At 50.7% G+C, this 24,208-nt stretch overlaps 4 protein-coding genes and 1 non-coding gene across 5 annotated transcripts; 2 read left to right on the top strand and 3 right to left on the bottom strand.

The window, feature by feature from the left end:
- Positions 1 to 12,794: 12,794 nt before the first annotated feature.
- On the bottom strand, positions 12,795 to 12,867 carry TRNAK-UUU. The gene has a single exon. It is a non-coding gene; the product is annotated as a tRNA-Lys (tRNA).
- A 1,624-nt stretch (positions 12,868 to 14,491) lies between these two features.
- LOC115641790 (histone H2B 8) lies at positions 14,492 to 16,794 on the bottom strand. The gene has a single exon (XM_030545182.1). The coding sequence runs from the start codon at positions 16,732 to 16,734 to the stop codon at positions 16,354 to 16,356; it is 381 nt and encodes a 126-aa protein (XP_030401042.1). The 5' UTR covers positions 16,735 to 16,794; the 3' UTR covers positions 14,492 to 16,353.
- A 199-nt stretch (positions 16,795 to 16,993) lies between these two features.
- Positions 16,994 to 19,542, top strand: LOC115641793 (histone H2A.J-like). Its single transcript, XM_030545184.1, has one exon. The coding sequence runs from the start codon at positions 17,148 to 17,150 to the stop codon at positions 17,535 to 17,537; it is 390 nt and encodes a 129-aa protein (XP_030401044.1). The 5' UTR covers positions 16,994 to 17,147; the 3' UTR covers positions 17,538 to 19,542.
- A 2,297-nt stretch (positions 19,543 to 21,839) lies between these two features.
- On the bottom strand, positions 21,840 to 22,965 carry LOC115641734 (histone H2B 8). Its single transcript, XM_030545088.1, has one exon. It carries the CDS (start codon positions 22,921 to 22,923, stop codon positions 22,543 to 22,545), a length of 381 nt encoding a protein of 126 aa, XP_030400948.1. The 5' UTR covers positions 22,924 to 22,965; the 3' UTR covers positions 21,840 to 22,542.
- A 344-nt stretch (positions 22,966 to 23,309) lies between these two features.
- Positions 23,310 to 24,012, top strand: LOC115641732 (histone H2A.J-like). The gene has a single exon (XM_030545085.1). It carries the CDS (start codon positions 23,326 to 23,328, stop codon positions 23,713 to 23,715), a length of 390 nt encoding a protein of 129 aa, XP_030400945.1. The 5' UTR covers positions 23,310 to 23,325; the 3' UTR covers positions 23,716 to 24,012.
- The last annotated feature ends 196 nt before the right edge of the window (positions 24,013 to 24,208 follow it).

The raw sequence follows: 24,208 nt of genomic DNA, 5'->3' as shown, positions 1-24,208 counted from the left end.
TACCCCAAACCCTGCTTTGCCTCCAGCATTTATAATGGTGTTAAATATTTAAACAAGTGTTTTTAATGTATAAGGGGGGAGGAGGGGTCACACTCATAGGCTTGCTAAGTGAAAAGGGTCCCCAGTGCAAAAGTCTGAGAACCCCTGCCCTACACCAGTTGGTCTCAACCAGGAGTACACGTCACCCTGGGGATACACAGAGGTCTTCCAGGGGGCACATCAACTCGTCTCGATAATTGCCTAGCTTTACAACAGGCTACATAAAAAGTGCTCACGAAATCAGTACAAACTCACGTTATCAGACATCTGAGGATCCACACCGGGGAGACCCCTTACCCGTGCTCCGAGTGTGTGAAACGTTTTAGCCTTGTTATACTGTTCTCTTAAGGTGTACATTGAAATGCAAGTACAATACTTATATTCCGATGGGTTTATTTTATAATGCTACGGTAAAAATGAGAACATCAGCACATTTTTAGCACTAGGGTGGCCGGGACACTTTTGTATTTGTAGGTCTGGTTTTGTAAGCAGGTCATTTTTAAGTGAGGTGAAACTTGGGGGGATGCAAGACAAATCAGACTCCTGAAAAGGGGACAGTTGTCTGCAAAGGTTGAGAGCCGCTGCCCTACAGAGAGCTCTCACCTTATCACACATCAGAGACTCCCCGTGGGTGAGAGCCCCAACACGTGCTCTGAGTGCGGGAAAAGCTTTGGTTGAATCTCAGGCCTTGTCGCATGGGTGGGGCGTATCATGGGCTGGGGCAGGCCGTGCCTCCCCAAATAAGCCCAGTGTGGCCGCTCCCACGCGCCACCCAGAAGGCCCCCTCCTGCTTGCCCTTCCCCCTTGGCCACAGCCCAGGCAGGCTGGCTGCTCCTCTTCTGGGTAGTGTGCTGGGGCTGGGGTGGTCTGCGGCCAGGACTTGGGGCGGCTGGGGCAACACAGCACTGGGGGGGGCAGGTGCTGGGGCTGCACCCCTTGGTGCTGGGGGGGGAATGGGGCCGCCAGCACTGGGGCTGCCTATCCTGTGCTCGGGGTGGGAGCTGTGCCCCCCAACCCAGTGCACTGGGAAGGGGGCCTGGTGGCCACAGGGGCAGCAGCTTTGGGCTGTGGCAGGTGAAGGGGGGCAGGAGGGGCAGGGCCGGCCGGGTGCCAGCCTCCCCAAGCCAGTGGGTCACCTGCTGCCCATGCCCACGCACGAGTCCACACGGGAGAGGAATGCCATGAATGGTTCGACTAAGCCTTGCCAAAGATTTTTTTTCCTTTTAAATGCATTTGCTAATTCCCACACAGCACTCTGTACGGCTCTTTTCACATTGCCTGAACTGTGCAATGCCTCTCGTCTCCTGCAGGTGAGTTTCTTGCTTCTGCCTTTTGCAGCTCATTTTTTTGGGGGCAAATGCTAGGATCCTTTCTGTCCACTCTGTGGTCTTATGAGGAACTGGAGCGTGTGTCTGTCCTGCCAGGAAGGCCCGTCCCCCCGGGTGGGGGAGACAGGCTTCACCACAGCTAGCTCCTCTGAGGTGAAAACGACCTGTCCCTTGTCTCCACTCAGATTGTATGTGGAGTTTGCTGCTGAAGGGAGCTGTCCTGATGTAAACACACACATACAGCTGTGGTGCAGATATAAACCCCAGTACAGAGAATGGGGTTTGCTTTCCCCTTGACCTCACCAAATCTCCATCACTTTTCCTAGCCTAGACAAGCCCTGAGCATCACATCAGTACTGTTTCCCCATGGCCAAGGAAGTGCTAGTCACAGAGCTCTCCCTTTGGGACAGAACAGAGGCATCGATTTTCTAATGTGCTGGGTGGGGCTCAACCCCCGCTCTGCCCCAGGCCCCACCCGCATTCCTTTTCCCGAGGCCCCACCCCCGCCTCTTTCCACCCAGCCCCACCTTTTCCCGCCCCCCTCAACCCCCTTCCCACCCCTCCCCCGAGCATGCCTCCCTTGTCCCCCCACCCAGTGCCTCCTGCACGCCGTGGAACAGCTGATAGTGGCATGTGGGAAACACTGGAGGCGGGGGGCGCTGATTGAGGCAGGCTGCCAACTGGAGGCGGGGGGCGCTGATTGAGGCAGGCTGCCAGTCGGTGCTGAGTACCCACCATTTTTTTCCCGTGGGTGCTCCAGCCCCAGAGCACACACGGAGTCGGCACCTATTGTCTCATTCCCAGTTCGCGTGTTGATCAGAGTGGTAGGGGAAGATTGCACTATAACAGAAAGCAGCACAGGGGATAAACATCATTTCAGCCTCTCTTCCCCGAGGGAGATCAGGGATTCCCTCCTTCCACATCGCCATCAGGATCCCACTTCCCCAATCCCAGCCTAGCCGTCCGCATGAGCTGCCACAGTATTTATAATCCCCACTTTCTACCCGTCCAGCTCCCGCAGTGCCAAATCATGATACAACGTTCGCAGCACTCGGCGGTGAGTTATCACGCTCTGATCCTAAATTAAATTCACCGAGGCTGGAGGTGAAAGTGCTGGAGGGGGGATTTGAATGGATCCCAAATGCAGAGCATTCATTCCCTGGTTTAATCCTGGTTTCTGTTCAATGGAAAAGTTTTTTCCTGCTGAGCCGGGATTCTTTGCAAAGTGGGAATGTTGGCTGTTTTTCCCCATTACTGTGATGCTAAAACTTTTTTTTTTTTGGGTAACTAGGACTGCTGAATAATAATGAAGTGGCCCTGAGTGAAGCATGTTTGAATGCATCAGGGGAGAATACAATGTTCTGATTCTGAGTCATCAGACGTCACCTGCTCTAAAATTTCATTTTCTAGGAAATTTGAAAGTGTCTGACATGCCTTTGTGTTGTGGGGTTTCCTCTCTGTCCTGATTGGTCAAATATTGGGATATTAGTTTTGTTTGACAGCATCAGCTCAGCTTGATTGCAGGGGGGTGGGCTATGAGAGGAACGATCATTCGCTTAAATTCTGTCTATAGGGACTGTGATCCAGGCCTGTGTCGAGTCACTTGATGATTCCTTATTCTGTTCATTCCCTCTGGGGCACCCGGCATTGGCCACTGTCGGTAGACAGGACACTGGGCTGGATGGACCTTTGGTCTGACCCAGTCTGGCCGTTTTTATATTCTTATGCTGGGCTAAGCGGGACTTTTCCAAATTGTCACTGGCCTGAAAATCATCAAGGATCAAGATGAAGGGAGAAGCAGAAGTCCTTTGCCTGTCAGGTCAACACGCTCTGGAAGAGGGGGTGACTTTTCTGCACCTCCAGACTCATCCTCTCTGTGGAAGGAAGTCACAATGTCAAAGACAGGCCAGGCCAGCTTTGACTAGATTCTCTGTACCTGAAAAACCTCACAAGCCTGATGCACGGGGTCAGCTACCCCACAACCTAGGTCCCTGACGGTAGCTCCAGCTCCGACTCCAGGAGCATCTGAAGAATGGGAGAGTCGCAGAGGTCCGACCCTTTGTCATGATAGGCTGTGCAGCATGGTGGTTACCTGCTCCTGCCCTTCGGAGTGGAAAACAACCTGGGCTGATTGGGGAAAGTAGGCTCAGCTGTGGCCAAGCCCTAATCAGGCCCAGTGGGCCCCTATAAGAGGCAGTGAGCCAGGAGCCCAAATAGACTCCCTCTGCCTGTAGATGGAGATGGGCTTGGCTGCAGGGAGCTAGACACAGGGTACCTGAGTGGAGCAGGGCTGGGGAAAGGCAGAGGAGCTGGGGAGCTCCAGCCTGGAAAGCCCCAGGCTGTGGCCTAGCATTGGGCTAATAGGTACTGGAGGTTATAGGGAAAAACCCAGGGGTGGGCCAAGGCAGCAGGTCCAAACCCAACCTTGCCAGTGATGAGTGGCTGAACTGCAGTCTGCCCCAGGGCATGGGGGCTAGATAATGGCTGGCAGTAGCCGTGCACTGAGGCGAGGGGATAGTGGGTGGGGGTTTCCCGGGGAGAGGAGACTCTGAGAGAAAGGGGTTACTGCTTGGGGGCAGCACCCAAGCTAAGAGGGCACCGGGGTCCTGAGAGGGACATGGGGCCAAGAGGCAGCGGGTCACTGGCCTGCAGAGGGAGCTCCGGAGCTGGAACGAGCTAATTCCCTGAGAGACCAGCAGGAGGTGCTGCAGGGGTGAGTTCACATGTCTACAGCGCTTACTGAACATTTTCCCCTATTTTTGGTCTTTTGTTTTTGTTAACTGGGGACAGCCCGGCTTTTCTGTTATATTGGGGGGCTCAGTGTGTGCATGCGTGTAAAAGCACCTGGAAAATCCATACCAGGAATGCTATAGAAAGAATAGTTACGCAAATCTAAGGGCTTTTTCACACCCCTGAGCGACATAAATTACATTGACTTAAGCCAGAGGTCACCAAACTTTGGGGCGCACCCCACCAGAGGAACATTCTGGGGAGTACGGGTGTGTGTGTGTGGGAGGGGGGCGGGGGGGCAGGTCTAGGCCATCACCCTTGGGGTGGGGAGGGAGCATCACCCAGCCGCAGCTCTGCTCCTGGCCCCGCCCCCAGCCACTGTCCTGGCTTCTGGCCCCACCCCCAGCCATGGTCCTGGCTCCCGGCACTGTGCCTGGCCCTATCCCCAGCCTTGGCATGGCTCTGCCCCAGGCTGCGGGCCCCCATCGTGGCCCAGATGCAGCTCCACTCCCAGCCTCGGCTCCGTTCCCAGCCCCAGATGCACCCCCCAGCTGCAGCCCCAGATGCAGCCCCTATACTCCAGTCTGCGTCCCCCGCCCCAGGAATCACGGCCCTGCTCCTGGCCCCAACTCCGGGGAGGGGGCAAGGGGCATGGACAGGGGGAAGAGGGGTGTGACCCTCAACCTCTGGGGACCAGTTACTTAAGGGATTGCGTAGACAAGCCCTTAGTGGTCCCAAATCTCTGCCCTGTGAAATGACTGAAGCCTCATCTGAGAAAGCGTTCCAACGCTCTAAGTTGCTAGGTATAAACTGTATAAAATGCATAAAGTTGCTGTAAGGTCTGTATCTATACTGGCGCGTTGCTGGGGAGGCCACGGAGAAGGATCAGCAACACACTAGTGAATGCCGAGACTATGTCCACATGGCACTTCTGTTGATAGAACTTTTGTTGGCTGGGGTGTGAACCACTCTCCCGACTGACATAAGTTTTACCAACGAAAAGCCGCGGTGTGGCCAGCACTTTGACAGTGGGAGATGCTCCCCCCACGCCCCCAACAAAGCTACTGCTGCTCGTTGGAAGTGGTTTGAGAGAGCTCTCCCGCCGGCCAAGTCCGGCTACACGGGAGAACTTACAGCAGCGCGGTAAGATACTCAATGTCAACATTGCCTAAGGAAAAAACAATGAGAAGTCCTTGTGGCACCTTAGAGACCAAATTTATTTGGCCATAAGCTTTTGTGGGCTAAACCTCACTTCATCGGTTGCATGGAGTGATAAATACAGTAAGCAATATATATATCACGTGAAAAGATGGGAGTTGCCTTACCAAACGTGTGGGAGGGTCACTGCTAGCGAGGCCAATTCAATTAAGGTGGAAGTGGCCTATTTTCAACAGTTGACAAGAAGGGGTGAGTATCAGCAGAGGGAAAATTATTTTTTGTAGTGACCCAGCTGTGACGGGGCAGGGAGTGGGGACGGATTGACCTGGGGATGTTGCGTCCGTGACGGGGCAGGGAGTGGGGACGGATTGACCTAGGGATGTTGCGTCCGTGACGGGGCAGGGAGTGGGGACGGATTGACCTGGGGATGTTGCATCCGTGACGGGGCAGGGAGTGGGGACGGATAGATCTGGGGATGTTGCGTCCGTGACGGGGCAGGGAGTGGGGACGGATTGATCTGGGGATGTTGTGTCCGTGACGGGGCAGGGAGTGGGGACGGATTGACCTGGGGATATTGCGTCCGTGGTGGGGCAGGGAGTGGGGACGGATTGACCTGGGGATGTTGCATCCGTGACGGGGCAGGGAGTGGGGACGGATTGACCTGGGGATGTTGCGTCTGTGGTGGGGCAGGGAGTGGGGACGGATTGACCTGGGGATGTTGCGTCCGTGACGGGGCAGGGAGTGGTGGGGACGGATTGACCTGGGGATGTTGCGTCTGTGGTGGGGCAGGGAGTGGGGACGGATTGACCTGGGGATGTTGCGTCTGTGGTGGGGCAGGGAGTGGGGACGGATTGACCTGGGGATGTTGCGTCCGTGACGGGGCAGGGAGTGGTGGGGACGGATTGACCTGGGGATGTTGCGTCTGTGGTGGGGCAGGGAGTGGGGACGGATTGACCTGGGGATGTTGCGTCCGTGACGGGGCAGGGAGTGGGGATGGATTGACCTGGGGATGTTGCGTCCGTGACGGGGCAGGGAGTGGGGATGGATTGATCTGGGGATGTTGCATCCGTGACGGGGCAGTGAGTGGGGACGGATTGACCTGGGGATGTTGCATCTGTAGTGGGGCAGGGAGTGGAGACGGATTGACCTGGGGATGTTGCGGGGGAGTTTTATTAGTGCTGTCTGCATTGGTGATGGGATATCAGGGGGTGACTTCACTTGGGGGATGATACCTGAGTATGTAACCTGAGCCAGGAGAGGGGTTGGGGCCAGGTGACATCTTCTGCCTGGGAAACTGGACAATGGCTGGAGGAGGAGCCAGGGAGTGACTGGAGGAGATGGCTGGAGGGGGTTTCAGTTTGGAGCTGGCTGGGGAAATGGAGGGAGACTCGGGGCCAGGGTCTAAGCTCCCTGCTCCCCAATATGGACCTGACTGAGGGGTCCTATTGTCTGTACCTGCAAGACCTGTTTTGAGCCGTGTTCCTGTCATCTAATAAACCTTCTGTGTTACCGGCCGGCCGAGAGTCCTGGTGAATTGCAGGAAGCCGGGGGTGCAGGGCCCTGACTCCCCCACTCTCCGTGGCACCAGCCACTCCGTCTTTATTCAGGCCTAATGTGGTGGTGTCCAGTTTGGAAATGAATTCCAGCTCTGCAGTTTCTCATTGGAGTCTGGTTTTGAAGGTTTTGATGTTGAAGAATGGCCACTTTTAGGTCTGTTGTTGTGTCCAGGGAGATTGAAGTGCTCTCTTACTGGTTTTTGAATGATACAGTTCTTGATGTCTGATTTGTGTCTGTTTATTCTTTTGTGTAGAGAATTCTTCTGCCCAAAGAAATGTTAGTCTCTAAGGTGCCATGAGGACTCCTCGTTGTTTTTGCTGATACAGACTAACACGGGTGCCACTCTGAAACCTAACACCTAAGGAAGAAGCTTTAATTGGCTTTAAGGTGTTTTAAATGCAAGTGCTAATTTGGTCTCCATACTGAGATATTCAGCCAGCCACAGCTGGTTTGTACTGCCTAGACAGACAGCACTGATTAGAGTTTATAACTGAATACGCAAACCTGCTTTTTGGGTTTCTGTTTTAGATTTTATCAGGGTTGATCTTCTCTTGGATTAATCTGATGACTTGACTTAATTGACGGCTGGATTCCAAAGCAATCTCACCGTTCACGCTTGGATGGACTACTTAGACTTTAAACTGTGTGCCGGTGTAATTCAACCCTTCGTGCGTGGTGTCGTGTGTATGGTAGTTTAGCCGTCGTCATGTGGGCGCTTGTTCACCATTTGAATAAAATATCTAAAATGGAGAATTGAGTCCTGTTTCTTTGAATAAGCAACATGGGCCAGATCCACAGAGAATTGTCACTGTCCAAATTAACCATTTGGCACTAAGAGAGGACTAGTTGCGGGCACCTATCTCAGCTCCAACTGCACCCTGTGGGGCTCAGAGCATCAAAAGGGAAACTAAACTCCCCACCCAGGGAGTGTGGGTGGGGCCAGAGTGGTTGAGGGAGGTGATCAGAGAGAGTCTCTGAGTAGCAGAGGTGAGAGGGGGTTCTGCTTCTGTCTGGATTAGGGTCAGTGCCTGGTCAGGCCCATCTGAGGCTAGGGGCTTAGGTTTGAAGGTCTGTAAACGGAGGTGAAAAGCTTGTACATTTTATCCGCACTGGGGAGTCAGCCGAATAAATGTATTTGTGTTAACAGGAAAGTTCTGAAAGAGGGCAGAGTTAAGGTTATGTGGGAAACCTTAATGGGGTATTTCACGAACTTGAATTTGGCTGAAGCATAGGTTCTAGAAGAGCCCAGTATCCCACCAGGCAACTTGAACTCTGCACTGATGACATTTTTTGCCCTTTAATGCAAGGAGGGGAGGCACTGGCTGCCCACTAGACATTAACCAGCTAGCAGGGTGGACTCCAGGGCTAAACAATTAGCAAGAAAACAGTAACATTACCCATCAACAAGGACTCCTTTAAAGCAAACCATATAATGCCTATCTTCACCGGAGCAGCAAAGTGACTCAAAGCCATTCCCTCTGGAGAGACGTTCTCCACCTCCATCCTGGGTCTTTGCTAGACAGAAGAAGCACAAGAAAAGCCAACTGAATTCACAGGAAATCCCTTCCCCTCCAGACCTTCCTGATTTGAGGGGTGGCCACATGGTTTCAAACACTGTTGTCTCAGACAATCTCTCTCCCACAGCCTCAGGCCTGAGTCCCCATGTTACGTTCCTGCACTGCTCCAGTTCCCATCACACTCAGAGCCGTGGGGCACCAGGAACCCAGGGTGTTTTCCCCCTGGAGGGCAGTTTGCTGCAGACCATAAGGTCACAGTGTGCGGCAGGGCCCCAGGCATCTCTATGGAAGGTGTGTGGGGGGGGGGTTGCTAGGCCTGGGGGGCTAATTGAGAGCATCTCAGGGGATTACATGGACACATTCCCCTGCTTGGCAACTGGCTGAAAGCCCAGGCCTCGCTGCAAGCAGGATTTAAACCTTCACAGGAAATCCCCAGGGGATTTCAAATCCAACATCTTAATCACCCAGCCATCACCTCATAAGACCACCAGTCCTGATTTCCCCCATGCTTTGGGGGCTGGGTTTGCTAGTTGAATGCTGCATTTCAGACTCTGGGCATTGCAATTATTTCATAGAATCCTAGAAGATTAGAGTTGGAAGGGACCTCAGGAGGTATCTACTCCCATCCCCTGCTCAAAGCAGGACCAACCCCAACTAAATCCTCCCAGCCGGGGGCTTTGTCAAGCCGGGCCTTAAAAACCTCTAAGGAAGGAGATTCCACCACCTCCCTAGGGAACCCATTCCAGTGCTTCACCACCCTCCTAGTGAAATAGTGTTTCCTAATATCCAGCCTAGACCTCCCCCACCGCAACTTGAGACCATCGCTCCTTGTTCTGTCATCTGCCACCACTGAGAACAGGCTAGATCCATCCTCTTTGGAACCCCCTTTCAGGGGTTGAAAGCAGCCATCAAATCCCCCCTCACTCGTCTCTTCTGCAGACTAAACAAGCCCAGTTCCCTCAGCCATTCCCGGTAAGTCACGTGCCCCAGCCCCCTGATCATATCCTTGCCCTCTGCTGGACTCTCTCCAATTTGTCCACATCCCTTCTGTAGTGGGGGGCCCAAAACTGGTCGCAATACTCCAGGTGTGGCCTCACCAATGCCGAATAGAGGGGAATGATCACGTCCCTCGATCTGCATCCCCATCTGTGTGATGGGATCTGGTGCAGTGCAGGAACCTAAAAGGGGGACTCAGGCCTGAAGCTCTGGGAGAGAGATTGTCTGAGACACCGGTGCTGGAAACCACATGGCCACCCCCTAAATCAGGGGTCTGGTCCAGCCATGCATTTGAGCTGCTGGGATTCCCTCCCACAGAGACCCGGATCGCAGCCTGAAAATCAGCATGTGATGCTGCCACTCGTTCTCCCTGAGTCAGAGAATCACCCCTGCATGGCTGGCAGGGCATGCGGGCACCATGCAGCCCGTCTTGGCGTGAGCTCTTCTCCCAGCAGCTCTGGGCCCAGCCGAAAGCCCTGAAAGGGGCTGTGCTGCCGGGCTATTTGCACCAACACCTCGCACGTGTGGCGTGTCCAGTGGTAGCTGGGTAAAGACCCTTCACTCCCTGGCAGCCTGGGGTCCATCCTTCATTCCTGGAGAGGCCCAGGGTGCTATTCACACCAGCTAACGTTGGGTGTGCGCCGACGGAAATCAGCCCCAAGGGCCCCTTCCAGCAGCCCTGGGAATTCATTTCAGCTGCTGCCTGGAGGGAAAACACATCTGGGAACACAGGTGAGGGGTGATCACCCTGTTTTCACCGGGGCTGTGCGGACTGGGGCCTGGTGCTTTTCATGCCTGATGGCGTGGCGCCACCGTGTGGCCAGTTTCTGTCGCACCCTTTGATTAAAAATGGCTCTTTTCACAGGCCACGTCTACACTACAGCATGAAATCGAAATTATTAAAACCGGTTTTATAAAACTGGTTTTATAAAATCGATTTTACACGTCCACACTAGGGCACATTAATTCGGTGGCGTGCGTCCATGGTCCTAGGCTACCATCGATTTCCGGAGCGGTGCACTCTGGGTAGCTCAGTAAAAGAATGAGACCAATAACTTCGATTTCCGTCCACACTAACCCTAAATCGATATAGTAATATCGATTTTAGGGTTACTCCTCTCATTGGGGAGGAGTACAGAAATCGATTTTAAGAGCCCTTAAAATCGATTTAAAGTGCCTTGTAGTGTGGACGGTTACAGGGTTAAATCGATTTAACGCTGTAGTGTGGACCAGGCCACAGAAACTTTCTTTTCCTCATGGGGGCAGGCTAATCTACCCAGGATAAGTGATTCTGCGGCAGGTCTGGAGGGGGAAGGGACCATTTTCAGGGTTATTAAATTAATGTGTTGTGCCTTCTGGGCACACACACACACACACACACACCCCTTTCTCTCTCTCGCGCTAAATTTATCTATCTCCAGTAGGAGAACACTTCCACCTCTCTGGTCACTCAGTAACAGACTTAAAGTGGCAATTTTGCAACAGAAAAGCTTCAAAAACAGATGCCAACGAGAAACTGCTGAGCTTGAATTAATATGCAAACTAGATACCAATAACTTGGGCTTGAAGAGAGACTGAGAGTGGCTGGGTCTTTCCACAGATTGAATCGATTTCCCCATGTTAAGTATCCTCACACCTTTTTGTCAACTGTCTGAAATGGGCCATATTGATTATCACTACAAAAGTTTTTTTCCTCCTGTTGATAATTGCTCATCTTAATTAAGTAGCCTCTTAGAGTTGGTAATGCAACTTCTACCTTTTCATGTTCTCTGTATGTGTATATATCTTCTCACTGTATCTTCCATTCTATGCATCCGATGAAGTGGGCTGTAGCCCACGAAAGCTCATGCTGAAATAAATTTTTTAGTCTCTAAGGTCCTCCTCTTCTTTTTGCGGATACAGGCTAACACGGCTGCTACTCTGAAACCCTTGATTAGCTGAGGCAGTTTGAGAACCTCTAGATTAAGTCGAGACTTGTGGTTTTTCACGCAGGTGATGCTTGTTTGACTCCTGGTCGGGGGCGGGGAGGGGGAAGAAATGAGATTTTGCTCAGCGAGAAGCAGGCAGTGTGGCCATCAGGTCCATCTGGCCATCCACATGCCTCATTACTGACTGGCATCTGTGTGGTCAGGGCCACCTGTGGGGGGAAGACAAGTGGGGCAATTTGCCTCAGGCCCTGGGCCCTGCAGGGGCCCCCACGAGAATATAGTATTATATAGTATTGCAACTTTTTTTTTTAATGGAAAGGGTCCCCGAAATTGCTTTGCCCCAGGCCCCCTGAATCCTCTGGGCGGCCCTGTGTGTGGTCCCTGGCACAATAGGATCCCCAGGGTCTGTAAAGAAGGCCCTTGTCTTGATCATATGTGAAAATTGTGTCCTTCATCTTGAGAGGCCTTTCTGCTGCATGTGGTGCAACGGAGACCCTGGTCTCAGTCAAGGTCTGTGTTGGTTGGTTATTACCCCAACCCAGTCCAAGTGTGCAGAGGAGGGGGGGGGGGCAATAGCAGCTTCAGTGGTTAAGGGCCGCACACCACTTGTGGCCATTAACCATTCAAATTTCGATCGACCGCAGCACCCCTAGCTTTGTTGCTTTCGTGATCGTCATTGTGATTTTCCTGCTCTCTCTGGCGTAATCTTGGTCTTTTCCTTACCAAAGCATATAAAAACAAACCACCCCCCTTTTACTTTTATTCCTTACTATTCCTTTTCTTCACGTCATTGTTGGTGTCACTTAAGGAACATGCAACCACACAAACCACACCATGCAACCATTCTGGGTCCATGCAGCACCTCCCTGAACAGGATTTGTAGCGCTGCAGCCACCAACAGACACCAGAGCAGGGGCAGGCAAACTTCTTGGCCTGAGGGCCACATTGGGTTTTGGAAATTGTATGGAGGGCCGGTTAGGGGAGGGGGACATGGCCCAGCCCCCACCTCCCTCCCTGCTTCTGGCCCCCTGACAGCTCCCCCAGACTCCTGGCCCATCCAAATCCCCCTGTTCCCTGATGCCCGCCCACCCCCCAGCCCCCTGACTCCCCAGCCCAGAACCCCTGCTGCCCCATCCAACCCCCTCTCCTTCCTGACTGCCCACCCCCAGGACTCCTGACTGCCTGTTCTCTGCCCTCTGACCACCCTGCCCCCTATCCACACCCCTGCCCCCTGCCTACTCCCCCAACTCCCCTGCCCTCTATCCAACTCCACCTGCTCCCTGCCCGCTTACCGCGCTGCCTGGAGCACCAGCAGCTGGCGGCACTAGAGCTGTGCTGCCCGGCTGGAGCCGGCCACGTCACCGTGCTGCACAGAGACCGGCTCAGGCCAGGCGCTGGCAGCCCCGCAGCCCAGAGTGTCACCTCCCAGGGTAGGAGCTCAGAGGCTGGGCAGGAGGGTCCTGCAGGCCGCAATTTGCTCAGCTCTGGTTTATGGGAAAATGTGAATGGGGTAAAGCACATGAATATAAAATTAATTTTATCGCCCGAACAGGGACTTGAACCCTGGACCCTCAGATTAAAAGTCTGATGCTCTACCGACTGAGCTATCCGGGCTCTTGGTTTGCATGGGGAGGCTTTATCTTTTTAAATGTACTTCCTGCTCTCTGATTGGGCAAAAGATTAGCCAATTGGGGGAAGGGGGCGGGCACTGCCCCTGCAAACTGAAACCCTGTGCAAAAGATGTGACAACAGCCCAGGAAAGGGACCCCCCCCGGGGGTGCAAATCTCCGCTCTTGTAGCTAAAGGCAGGGGCACGAGGGTGTCATCCTGCTGCTCAGCACCTGAATTAATTACCCTTCTAGCAGCAGCCTAATTACTGAGGAGGGGGAAAGGTCTGAGTGATGCAAGGAGGTGATTTGTCCAGGATTGTCAACCCCAGATGCTCAAAACTAATGAGTTTGGCTCAGCAAAAATCACCAGCTTGACTTTAAAATCATGAGATTATGTAAAAATAAGAGACTCCAGGAGTTCATTTGTTTGTCTTCTGCTTTTGGAGCCTTTAGGGTGCCCGTGGGGCGGGGTGCAATGTTGCATTTTGAAGCTTTCTCCACAGCCACCAGGGCCAGACACTTCAGGTTTGCTTTAAGAAGGAAGGCTGAAGTCATCCCATTGCTCACCTGACTCTGGGAGCTGGGGCTTTAAGGAAAACAATAAAGATCGTTTCAGAGTGGTAGCCGTGTGAATCTGTATCAACAAAAAGAATGAGGAGTCCTTGTGGCACCTTAGAGATGGACAAATTTATTTGAGCATAAGCTTTTAGGGGCTAAAGCCCACTTCATCAGCTTTCGCCTCCGAAAGCTTATGTTCAAATAAATTTGCTCATCTCTAAGGTGCCACAAGGACTCCTCATTCTTTTTAATGATGATTGTGAGACTGGTGATGAAATGATGAGAGTTGACAGCCCTGTTTTTCCATATTGTAACAATACCCAGCAAAGGGTGTTTGCAGAGACTGTAACATAGTAGTGATGACACACTCCAGTGCCGTGGCTCTCAACCAGAGGTTTGTGTACCTCTGGGGGTACCTAGAGGCCTTCTAGGGGGTCCACCAACTCAACTAGATATTTGCCTAGTTTTACAACAGCCTACAAAAAATGCACTAGCAAAGTCAGTACAAACTCAAATTCCATACAGACAGTGACTTGTTTGTACTGCTCTATCTTCTATACACTGACATGTAAGTGCAATATTGATATTCCAATTGATTTATTTCATAATTATATGGTAAAATGAGCGTCAGCAATTTTTCAATACTAGTGTGGCTGTGACACTTGTGTTTTTTTTGTCTGATTTTGTAAGTGGGTAGTTTTTAAGTGAGGTGAACCTCGGGGGTACGCCAGAGAAATCAGACTCTTGAAAGGGTACAGTGCTCTGGAAAGGTGGAGGCACTGGGCTAGAGTCACTTAGCCCTTTGCAGAGAACCCTCATCAATGCAGCTAAAATGGTGAGTGCAAAACACTGAACTAAACATTTCACATGTTACGACTGCAGAATCAGCAAAAACTGAGGGGAGGTCGCCAGTCCAACCTATTGGGCTGAATTGTGTCCGTTTAAAAGAACTCTCCAGAAAACAAAACATGCTATTTCCTATTCTGCCCCAAGAGGAGCTACATTATTGCATCCAAAACGTTTGTATTAACACCACAAGTACTGGACTTGAAAGCACTTGGAAGAGAGAATATTTTAAATACATTTAATATTTACTTTTTGCTAAATAACCCAGCGTTTTTGGTGTGGTAGTGAGCCAGACTTCAAGACCCCTTTTTTGGGTCATTGTTTCATTTTGCGGCAGGCTGAAGGTTCATCCGCCCCCCCCCCCGGTACAATGTGTAACCCTGAAATCTGTTTCAGAGTGGTAGCAGTGTTAGTCTGTATCAGCAGAAACCTATTGCAGTGGGTTTTAGCCCATGAAAACTTATGCCCAAATAAATGTGTTAAGTTTCTAACGTGCCACAAGCCCTCCTCATTGTTTTCCCCTGATATCTGTGTAGACCCCAAACCCAAGCATCACATGCACACTTTGATCTTAGCATGGTGTGCTAAGTGTACGACCCCATATTCCAGATCACATCATTCTCCAGAACAAGCCTCAGCACCCCGTTGCTCTTCTACATCTGGGGGTCAGTTTATGATTTCAATCCCAGTGTGAATGGACTAAAAGGCAGATCTTAGGCCTGGGCAATACCCTGAACATTGCCCTGAAGCACTTCACAGAGATTGTAGTGCCTTTAAAAAAAAAAATTTACCTCCCTCCCCCCAAATAAAGAGTAACAAAAAATATAACAGATAAAAATAGCATTGTTGTTACAATACAACATATACAATCCAGTCAAGCCAAGCTAGGGTGTCCTTATCAATGGCTATTGAAGGGAGCAAGGCCACTGTAAAGCTGATTTCAGAGCAGCAGCTGTGTCAGTCTGTCTGCAAAAAGAACAGGACTTGTGGCGTCCAGTCACTGTCTGACGTCAAAGATCAAGACCGGCCGCCCCCGGCGCTTTGGTGTGAAACACTCCCTCTCCCCCCGGACAGGGGTCCCTGCAAGGCCCTAGCAAAGCGAGGGAACCTCAATGTGTCCCCGCCCCCCCCCGTCTGCTCCCAGCAGGGGACCCGCATTTAAATGTTTGCGAACCCAGCAGCGAAGTTAGACTGACCCAGCCCGCAAGGAAAAATAACCCCACAACTCACTTCACTTTGATTCCCCCCGCCCCGCCTCCTCCGTAGTTGCAAGTGAAGACGGTCCCTCGCTCAGCAGCGGAGATTTCACCGACCAGGGATTTCAGGTCGCGCCTGGGTTTCCCCATCTCCCCTTCCCGGGGTGGGAAGGTGGCAGCGAAAGTGGGTATTTGGCAAACATCGGCGCTTGTCCAGGGCGAGATTTTTGTTAGCAGAGGAGCAGAATCCTGTCACTGACTCTGGGTTATTGCGAATTATGCACCCTGACTTTTAACAAATCGTGTATGTGGGGTCATCTAAGCCCTCTACCCAGATATACAGACACTTCTCCACCTGTGTATTCTACAGCTAGTGTTAAAATTCTATTCGGTTTTAATAAGATTTTAATAAGCACTTAGTTCGTGCTGCTTCTATCCCGTACTATCTGATCATTAAATCCTACAGAAGCCACTAACGTGGCACAGGAGAAACTCCCCCAGTCTACAATATTCAAAAAGTTGCACGGCCTTTTCATGTCAGGTGCAAGCAAGCCCAGCCCAGCCCAGCGCAGCCCGATCCGGATCTACCTCCCACTTAAAGTTACTTAATAAACAGGCAATTAAAGGAAGCAAGAAGCCAATCAAGACTTGCTAAAGCCGAACACGCCCTGGCAAAGCCCCCAAACAAGCAGCAGATTGAAAAAACCAATATGCAGTTAGAATAACCAAAAAAGTCCAATATGTGCTTTGCTAAGAGCTACCTTGGCAAGACAAGTTGCTCACGCAGCGTACAGCGATTGCAACCCTCTCATGGAGACAGTGGGTGGCTCTTAAAAGAGCCTTTGTGGTTTTGAAATTGACGTCTCTTTGGGGAGGACCACGCGGCGCGGTTACTTAGAGCTAGTGTACTTGGTCACGGCCTTGGTGCCCTCCGACACGGCGTGTTTGGCCAGCTCCCCGGGCAGCAGCAGGCGCACGGCGGTCTGGATCTCCCGGGAGGTGATGGTGGAGCGCTTGTTGTAATGCGCCAGGCGAGACGCCTCCCCGGCGATGCGCTCGAAGATGTCGTTGACGAAGGAGTTCATGATGCCCATGGCCTTGGAAGAGATGCCGGTGTCGGGGTGAACCTGCTTCAGCACCTTGTAGACATAAATGGAGTAACTCTCCTTCCTGGTCTTGCGGCGCTTCTTATCCCCCTTCTTCTGGGTCTTGGTCACCGCTTTCTTGGAGCCCTTCTTGGGCGCGGGAGCAGATTTCGCCGGCTCAGGCATCTCGTTCACTAGTCACACAGCAGAAAACTGAAATAGCAACGCAATAATCCGTTCGGCGGAGAGTCCTTTATTTATAGCGCCCCTATGCAAATGAGGGTAGCCTAATTCCAACCTTCCTATTGGCTGGTTACATGGTGGGCTGCCATTTGAAGTCATCACCTAAGATGCAAATAGCCTGACTCCAAATGCTCCGCTGCTATTGGACGTCAAACGCCTCTTTCTTTCCCGATTGGCGGGATTGCGAAGCGGCTTTCCCATTGGGTGTTTTGGAGCAGAAGCATGAGGCAGCCAATCAGGAGCCGCTCGGCCTATCCCCGTGAGGGAATAAAAGGCCGGCAGCGCAGGCTTTTGACAATAGTTGTATTGTATGGGTTAGCGCGTGGGAAGTGTTCTGGTATTAGGGAAGCGGCATCATGTCTGGTCGTGGAAAGCAAGGCGGGAAAGTGCGGGCCAAGGCCAAGTCTCGTTCCTCTCGTGCTGGGCTGCAGTTCCCAGTCGGGCGGGTGCACCGGCTGCTGCGCAAAGGGAACTACGCGGAGCGCGTTGGAGCCGGGGCTCCCGTGTACCTGGCCGCGGTGATGGAATATCTGACCGCTGAGATACTGGAGCTGGCTGGTAACGCCGCCCGGGACAACAAGAAAACCCGCATCATCCCGAGGCACCTGCAGCTGGCTGTGCGCAACGACGAAGAGCTGAACAAATTATTGGGGGGAGTTACCATCGCGCAGGGTGGGGTCCTGCCCAATATCCAGGCGGTGTTGCTGCCCAAGAAAACCGAGAGCCACAAAGCCAAGGGCAAGTGAGCGCGGATACGAGTTCCCCAAAACCAAAGGCTCTTTTAAGAGCCACCCACAATTTCATAAAGAGCTGGGGATCGCTCCATGTGCTGCGGAAAGGGGAGGTGGGGGTGGCTAGGGAGAATATAACTTTGTTCTCCTTGTTATGCCCATCTAACATAATTTTGGAAACTCTGTTCTGGGCTTGCAATAATCAGATCCCAGAACTACACACGTGGGTGAGTGGTTGTAGCTGCTGTCTCCTGTATCCCTTCCATCCTAGAGTTTTCAAACAGACCAACCCACACCCAGGGCTGAAAACATTTCAAACTCCCCAAAGGTAGTGCCTGGTTCACTTGGGGTTAAACCCTTTTTTATGCTCTGCTGTGCAGTTTTATTATTTTCATCTGGGATTCCTGTGCAGTGGTGCATATAAACATCACACCCTGAAAACATTGGCCTAAACTGTGTCCTAAAAGTGCACAGAAAATATAGTCAAGCTGGGGAAGGAACCAGGCATCTGGGACTCAAGCTGGGTGTTTTAAGCCCTGGACTAAGGCTACCTGCTAAAGAAAAGGTGTAATTCACAACAGCCGTGGGTCTCCACATTGCAAGAAATTTGAATTAAATTTGTTGCAAGTTTATCTGGCTAGCTGGCATGTTACTTTTTGTGTTTTACTGGATTTTATGCATTATTTTTGTCAGTTGTAGCCAAGGTTAGCTGGGAGGGTTCTTGATACTGTCAAGATAACTAATAACGAGGGATAATTAATTGTTAGGCCAGCAACTTTTTCAAGTAGTTGTTCCACTTGTCACTACTTTCAGACTGATCAAATCACTTCTTAACGTTGTCTGTATTAAGCTGAATAGAGTGAGCTCTCTGGGTCTATCACTGGGGAGAAAAATTATGCTACTATACAGAAAGGGTGTCTAGCCACTGAATGCAGTCTAAAAGATTTGCAGTCATGTCTACATGGGAGGAAGTTTACTGTGTGGACACAGACCATTCACTCGTTCTATGGTTATTTTAGATGTAGAAATCTGATCCTAAACTCTTATGCTAGAACCTAGAACTCCAGAATTATGATGTGGAACTATCCTAAAGCAAAGACAATGAGGACCCAATTGCAGATCCTGAACTCTATCTACCCTAGGTCAGATGTGTTCCATTAAAAGTAAATGGTATGCGTATGGTGAGAGATTTCTAAGACTGCAGCAGGAAGAGAGGAACACAACCCAGAGTCCACCCAAGGAAATTAATATTCAGCAGGTTTAATACAAATAAGAGGAAGTATTGTTTCACACAACACACAGCTAACTCAGTGCCATGGGATGATGATCTGCCCAAAAGCATAACTTGGGGGTCAGAAAAGAACTGGATATGTTCAGGGAGGACAGGCCTGTTAATGCAGCGTTTCTCAAAGGCGGCCACCAGGGGCTATTTTTGCAGCCACAGCCTCCTGGGCTGAGATTGGGGATGGGGGCAAAGCAGGGGCCCATCTCCCAGTGCTGCCATCAGGGATTGAGCTCTGTTCCCCTCTGAAGACACACATGCTGAAGGTGCTGGCTGGCAGCTGTTGAATTCCCCACTTCACTTGGGGGGTGGGGGGAAGACTTCAGCTGGAGGGCTTCAGGCTCCATCCATGTGATGGCAAACTCCAGCCCCCAAGCTCACCATCCCCACCACAGTCCCTGGGCCCTGCTGCCTCCCTGCCCATCTCCCCAACCAGGGTTTAATTTGTCCCAGGGCTTGCTGGGGCTGAGTAAACTTTCTGCTGTGAAAAGTGATATTAATAAACATGCAAATATCACTTTTGACTGCTGCAGCCTTCCTAGCTAGCAAGTATTTTTTTAAAAGCATCCGAAAAAGCAAAAGAAACAACAACAAAAAACAAGACCATGCAGAATGCCTTATTTGTGTTTCTATTCTGTTTAGGCCCAGTAAAGAATAGAGACAATTGTACATTATTTTCATGACCGAGTCTGACAAAAACCCTACATGAATAAATTACAATGATTTGGACATGTGTATTTACATATTTATTTGTCTGAAGCTAATTAAGTATTTTAGGAAGAATTGTCAGCCTGGCCACCAGCAAGAGTTGGTGGCTGTACACTTTGGCCACCAAAAAAATTTGTTGGGAGAACCCCTGCACTAGTGGTTCCATGTGACCCTAACTCTCTGACTACCGGGAGCCAGGAATGGAAGCCAGGGTAGATTACTCTGTGATTACCCTGTTCTGCACACTCCCTCCTGAAGCTCTGCTATGGACCACTCTCAGGGATAGGATACTGAGCAAAATGGACCATAGTCTACCCAATATGGCAGTTCTTATGTTCTTGTTACTGTCATTCTGGGTGGTCACAGTTAAAGAGGGGAGTAAATTTTGAGAAATACAGACCCCCCCCCATTTTTGTTTTTAACAGAAGTAAGAAGAGCTATATTATAAGGTTTGGCAAAGCATGTAGTTTAGGCATGTTATGGAAAACATATTTATTTTACTGGGCTTCCATTTAAAAGGCCTAGGCTTTTTGTGGAGTACATGAATGCAAAGGGAAAAAACAAAGCAGCCCATGGAGAAATGAGTCAGGACAGCAAGTATGAAGGCACTGCAGAAAACCCCACTCAGAACCAAAACTTTGAGATGTGTTACTTTGGTTCTGAGACAACTTTAGAACCTTTTAATTTTACCTTAACTCTCTTATTTACATAACTTTGGTTTGGAGCAAATCCAGCTCTTTGCCTGCAGGCAGGGAAGGGCTTTTAGACGGAACATCTACTTTGTGAGTGTGGCTGAGGGTTCAACCCTCCCCAAACCCCCAGGTAAGGCGTGACTTTGATGTTTCAACCTATACACCACATCCATGGCCTTCAGGGTGTTTCTCTTAGCATGTTCTGTGTTGAGCACCGCACTCTGTATCATGTTTGCCAGGAAAACACTGAGCAGGCCCTGAGTTTCTTTGTGTATTAGCCCTAGAGTTGCCAACTCTGAAGTTATTTGGGGGAGACCCCCCCCCCAACATGACTGTTATTTTCTTAAAATAGCCTATTAAAATCTCCCAGATTCCTTTCAATGCTCACCTGGAGATGGATGCCAATTCCTGGAGACTCCAGGCCAAACCTGGCTAGATTGGCAACCCTAATTAGCCCTGAGATGAGCTTCACATCCCCCTGTGTGGCAAGCAAGACACCCCCAGGCTCGCAAGTATCCTAAATATTGGACGACAATCCTGACTCTCCCCACATTCAAGGCAAGCAGAAGAACCACCTACCTGTCCTTTACCTCCCCAACCCTATAAAGGTGTCGCTTCTCCGCTTCCACCAATGAGACCTCTTGCCCCACTGGCCAATCACCATACAGTCCTTAATTTTAAATTCAAATAGTAGAATTTGGCGCCTTATCTGCCCCAGAGCATGCGCAAAAGGGGGAGAAGAGAAGTAATTTTGGTATTTAAGGACTGCATTTAATCACTCAGCGTTGATTCATGGGCTGCGAATCATTTCAGGGATCTCGGAGCTGAGGCAGGGCGGAGAGAGGGAGGGGTGGGGGGCTCCGTCCGGTAACAGGGACAGCAGGTGCATAGTCCCCTGCCTAAACTCGGAAGAGATTCAAAAGGTCCCTTTGGGAGTTTGGAAATCGGTTATTTTTCCCACCAGAAAGTGTCACAGAGGTTTGGGGCTGGAGAGGTGACGGAGCACAAATGAAGCCACCCCATGGCCGTGCAAATGGGCCACTTTGTTCTTTCTGCCACGTCCTGGCAGTTCATTTCCTGACGTCTGCCCTGCCCTAAACTTTGCAGGGGAAAAACCTCCCACGACGCCACTTGAAATACAGGTTTTACATCTGCAGCCCAACGGTGGGGAGTGACTCCCACATCAGTAGGGTGGCCGGATGTGCCATTTTAAAAGGGACAGCCCCATGGGGGGGGGGTTCTTATACAGGCGACTTGTCACCCCAGCCTGTTTTTTTCACATATGCTATCTGGTCGCCCTAGCCATCAACCATTTGACTTCCATGGGCTGGGTGGGGGGGGGAAGGGGCTTATATATATTAAAAACAGAAAATTAAAATATCACTGCATGTCAGCACTGGAAAGGACAGAAAATCCTCAGTGTCTCTTTTATAGTTGTAAGGAGATTGCCACTTACACTAAAGGTGGAATTTTGTTAAAAAGCTAGAAATGTACATGACTCTTACAATGTCCCTTTCACTCACTTCTCTGCAAAGCTCGATTTGACTTGTCTATAAAAGCAGCTTCCGGTTATTTCACAGTTTTTCTATGTTAAATCTTGGTGCAAGTGAAGAATATGGGAATACTTATTCTAAGGGATTCAAAGTTTATAGCAAATGTGTATCACAGCCTAACATGAGATCTTATTTTACTCCACAAATACAACTTTCTTGCAGTTATAAAACTCGGGGGGTGAAGGAAAAGCTCTAGCTAAAAAGCAAACAAGTGTAAAACCTAGTCACTATAGTTTCCTTCATTGAAGACACTAATATCACTACCAAGAATGGATGAGTTCCCCCAGTTCCTAAATGGTGATTTTAAAGATTAACATTCATTTTCGAGTTAGAGAAATCCAGTCTGTATATTTACACTCCTAATGTCTCCAGGCCTCTCCTTCCCCAGTTGCTTTCTGAAGTACTTTGGCACCATTTCTTTTAGAGCAATGAATTACAGTCCCTCTTGTTTTCAGAAAGAATCTGCCCTTAGGTGTAGAGATGTTAAAGAGGATTACCAGGGAAAATGAACTAAATGGGTATTGTAAACTGACACTCTATTGCATAAACGGAGGTGTTTTGAATACCTTTCCTGAATAGATCTTAATGACATTTTTACAATGACTGATTTCAGAATATGAAACAAACTTATTTTTCCTATTAGATGTACAAGTTAAAGCCCTGCAAAAAGAGATGAATTCTATTGTTGACAATGAGGCACAGCTCTCTCACAGAGAAAGTGGGTGGCTCTTAAAAGAACCTTTGGGTTTTAGGTGTAACAACTTCCCGGAGAGGCACAGCCCTGTTTACTTGGAGCTGGTGTACTTGGTCACAGCCTTAGTGCCCTCCGACACGGCGTGTTTGGCCAGCTCCCCGGGCAGCAGCAGGCGCACGGCGGTCTGGATCTCCCGGGAGGTGATGGTGGAGCGCTTGTTGTAATGCGCCAGGCGAGACGCCTCCCCGGCGATGCGCTCGAAGATGTCGTTGACGAAGGAGTTCATGATGCCCATGGCCTTGGAAGAGATGCCGGTGTCGGGGTGAACCTGCTTCAGCACCTTGTAGACATAAATGGAGTAACTCTCCTTCCTGGTCTTGCGGCGCTTCTTATCCCCCTTCTTCTGGGTCTTGGTCACCGCTTTTTTGGAGCCCTTCTTGGGCGCGGGAGCAGATTTCGCCGGCTCAGGCATCTTAGACACTAGTCACACAGCAGAAAACTGAAATAACAACACAATAATCCACACAGCGGAGAATCCTATATTTATAGCGCCCCTATGCAAATGAGAGTAGCCTAATTCCAACCTTCCTATTGGCTGGTTACATATTGGTCTGCCATTTGAAGTAATCGCCTGAGATGCAAATAATCTGACTCCAAATGCTCCTCTGCTATTGGACGTCAAACGCCTCTTTCTTTCCCGATTGGCGGAATTGCGAAGCGGCTTTCCCATTGGGTGTTTTGGAACAGAAGCATGAGACAGCCAATCAGGAGCCGCTCAGCCCATCCCCATGAGAAGATAAAAAGCCGGCAGCTGGGGTGAAGCTTTTATCATGTTTTATCTGTGTTGAAGAATTTTTTAGCATCGATTTGCGAGATGTCTGGCCGCGGAAAGCAGGGAGGCAAAGTGCGGGCTAAGGCCAAGTCTCGCTCTTCCCGTGCTGGGCTGCAGTTCCCTGTGGGCCGCGTGCACCGGCTGCTGCGCAAGGGGAACTATGCGGAGCGAGTGGGAGCCGGCGCGCCCGTTTACATGGCTGCGGTGCTGGAGTACCTCACTGCTGAAATCTTGGAGCTGGCTGGCAACGCCGCCCGGGACAACAAGAAAACTCGCATCATCCCCCGGCACTTGCAGCTGGCCATCCGGAACGACGAGGAGCTGAACAAGCTGCTGGGCAAAGTCACCATCGCGCAGGGTGGGGTCCTCCCCAACATCCAGGCGGTGCTGCTGCCCAAGAAAACCGAGAGCCACAAAGCCAAGGGCAAGTGAGGCTACTGCATCCTCTGGGGGAAAAACTTACCCCACGATTACGTCTGTGTGAACCCAAAGGCTCTTTTAAGAGCCGCCCACAAATTCATAAAAAGAGCATGTCAGTCCTAGAAAAACCTACGTTATTATGGAGCTGTGGTACCGCACTGGGGTGCTTATGTTCATGGTGTAAACAGAAAACTCCCAATTCGAACAGAAGGATCCATAGAAGTGGGTAAGGATGGAGGTTTCTGAAATGGGTAGATGAAAGCTGTGAATGTTTCTCTCTGACGTTGTGAGGTCAAGGACTGCAGCAACTCTTGAGTGAGAAAGCAAAGAATTAGGAATAAACGAATGGGACAGGAGATCCCTCATTTCTGTCTCTAGTGAAACACCCTGCGCCTTTGGCCTGGTTGGGAATGAGCTGCAGCCGGGTGGCGAGAAAAGGAAGCATTTGCAAGGGTGGGGGTTTCCAAAAATCTTCAGATCCCACCCTCCTCCCCCACACATACTT

The sequence above is a fragment of the Gopherus evgoodei genome, unplaced genomic scaffold, assembly GCF_007399415.2.
Source record: "Gopherus evgoodei ecotype Sinaloan lineage unplaced genomic scaffold, rGopEvg1_v1.p scaffold_35_arrow_ctg1, whole genome shotgun sequence".
NCBI lineage: Eukaryota > Metazoa > Chordata > Testudines > Testudinidae > Gopherus > Gopherus evgoodei.
The sequence above is the reverse complement of the archived record's forward strand: the minus strand, read 5'-3'. Positions and strand labels throughout refer to the sequence as shown.

Excerpts from the sequence above, each read along its gene's own strand:
- LOC115641790 (XM_030545182.1), bottom strand. The coding sequence starts at position 16,734 with ATGCCTGAGCCGGCGAAATCTGCTCCCGCGCCCAAGAAGGGCTCCAAG.
- LOC115641793 (XM_030545184.1), top strand. The coding sequence starts at position 17,148 with ATGTCTGGTCGTGGAAAGCAAGGCGGGAAAGTGCGGGCCAAGGCCAAG.
- LOC115641734 (XM_030545088.1), bottom strand. The coding sequence starts at position 22,923 with ATGCCTGAGCCGGCGAAATCTGCTCCCGCGCCCAAGAAGGGCTCCAAA.
- LOC115641732 (XM_030545085.1), top strand. The coding sequence starts at position 23,326 with ATGTCTGGCCGCGGAAAGCAGGGAGGCAAAGTGCGGGCTAAGGCCAAG.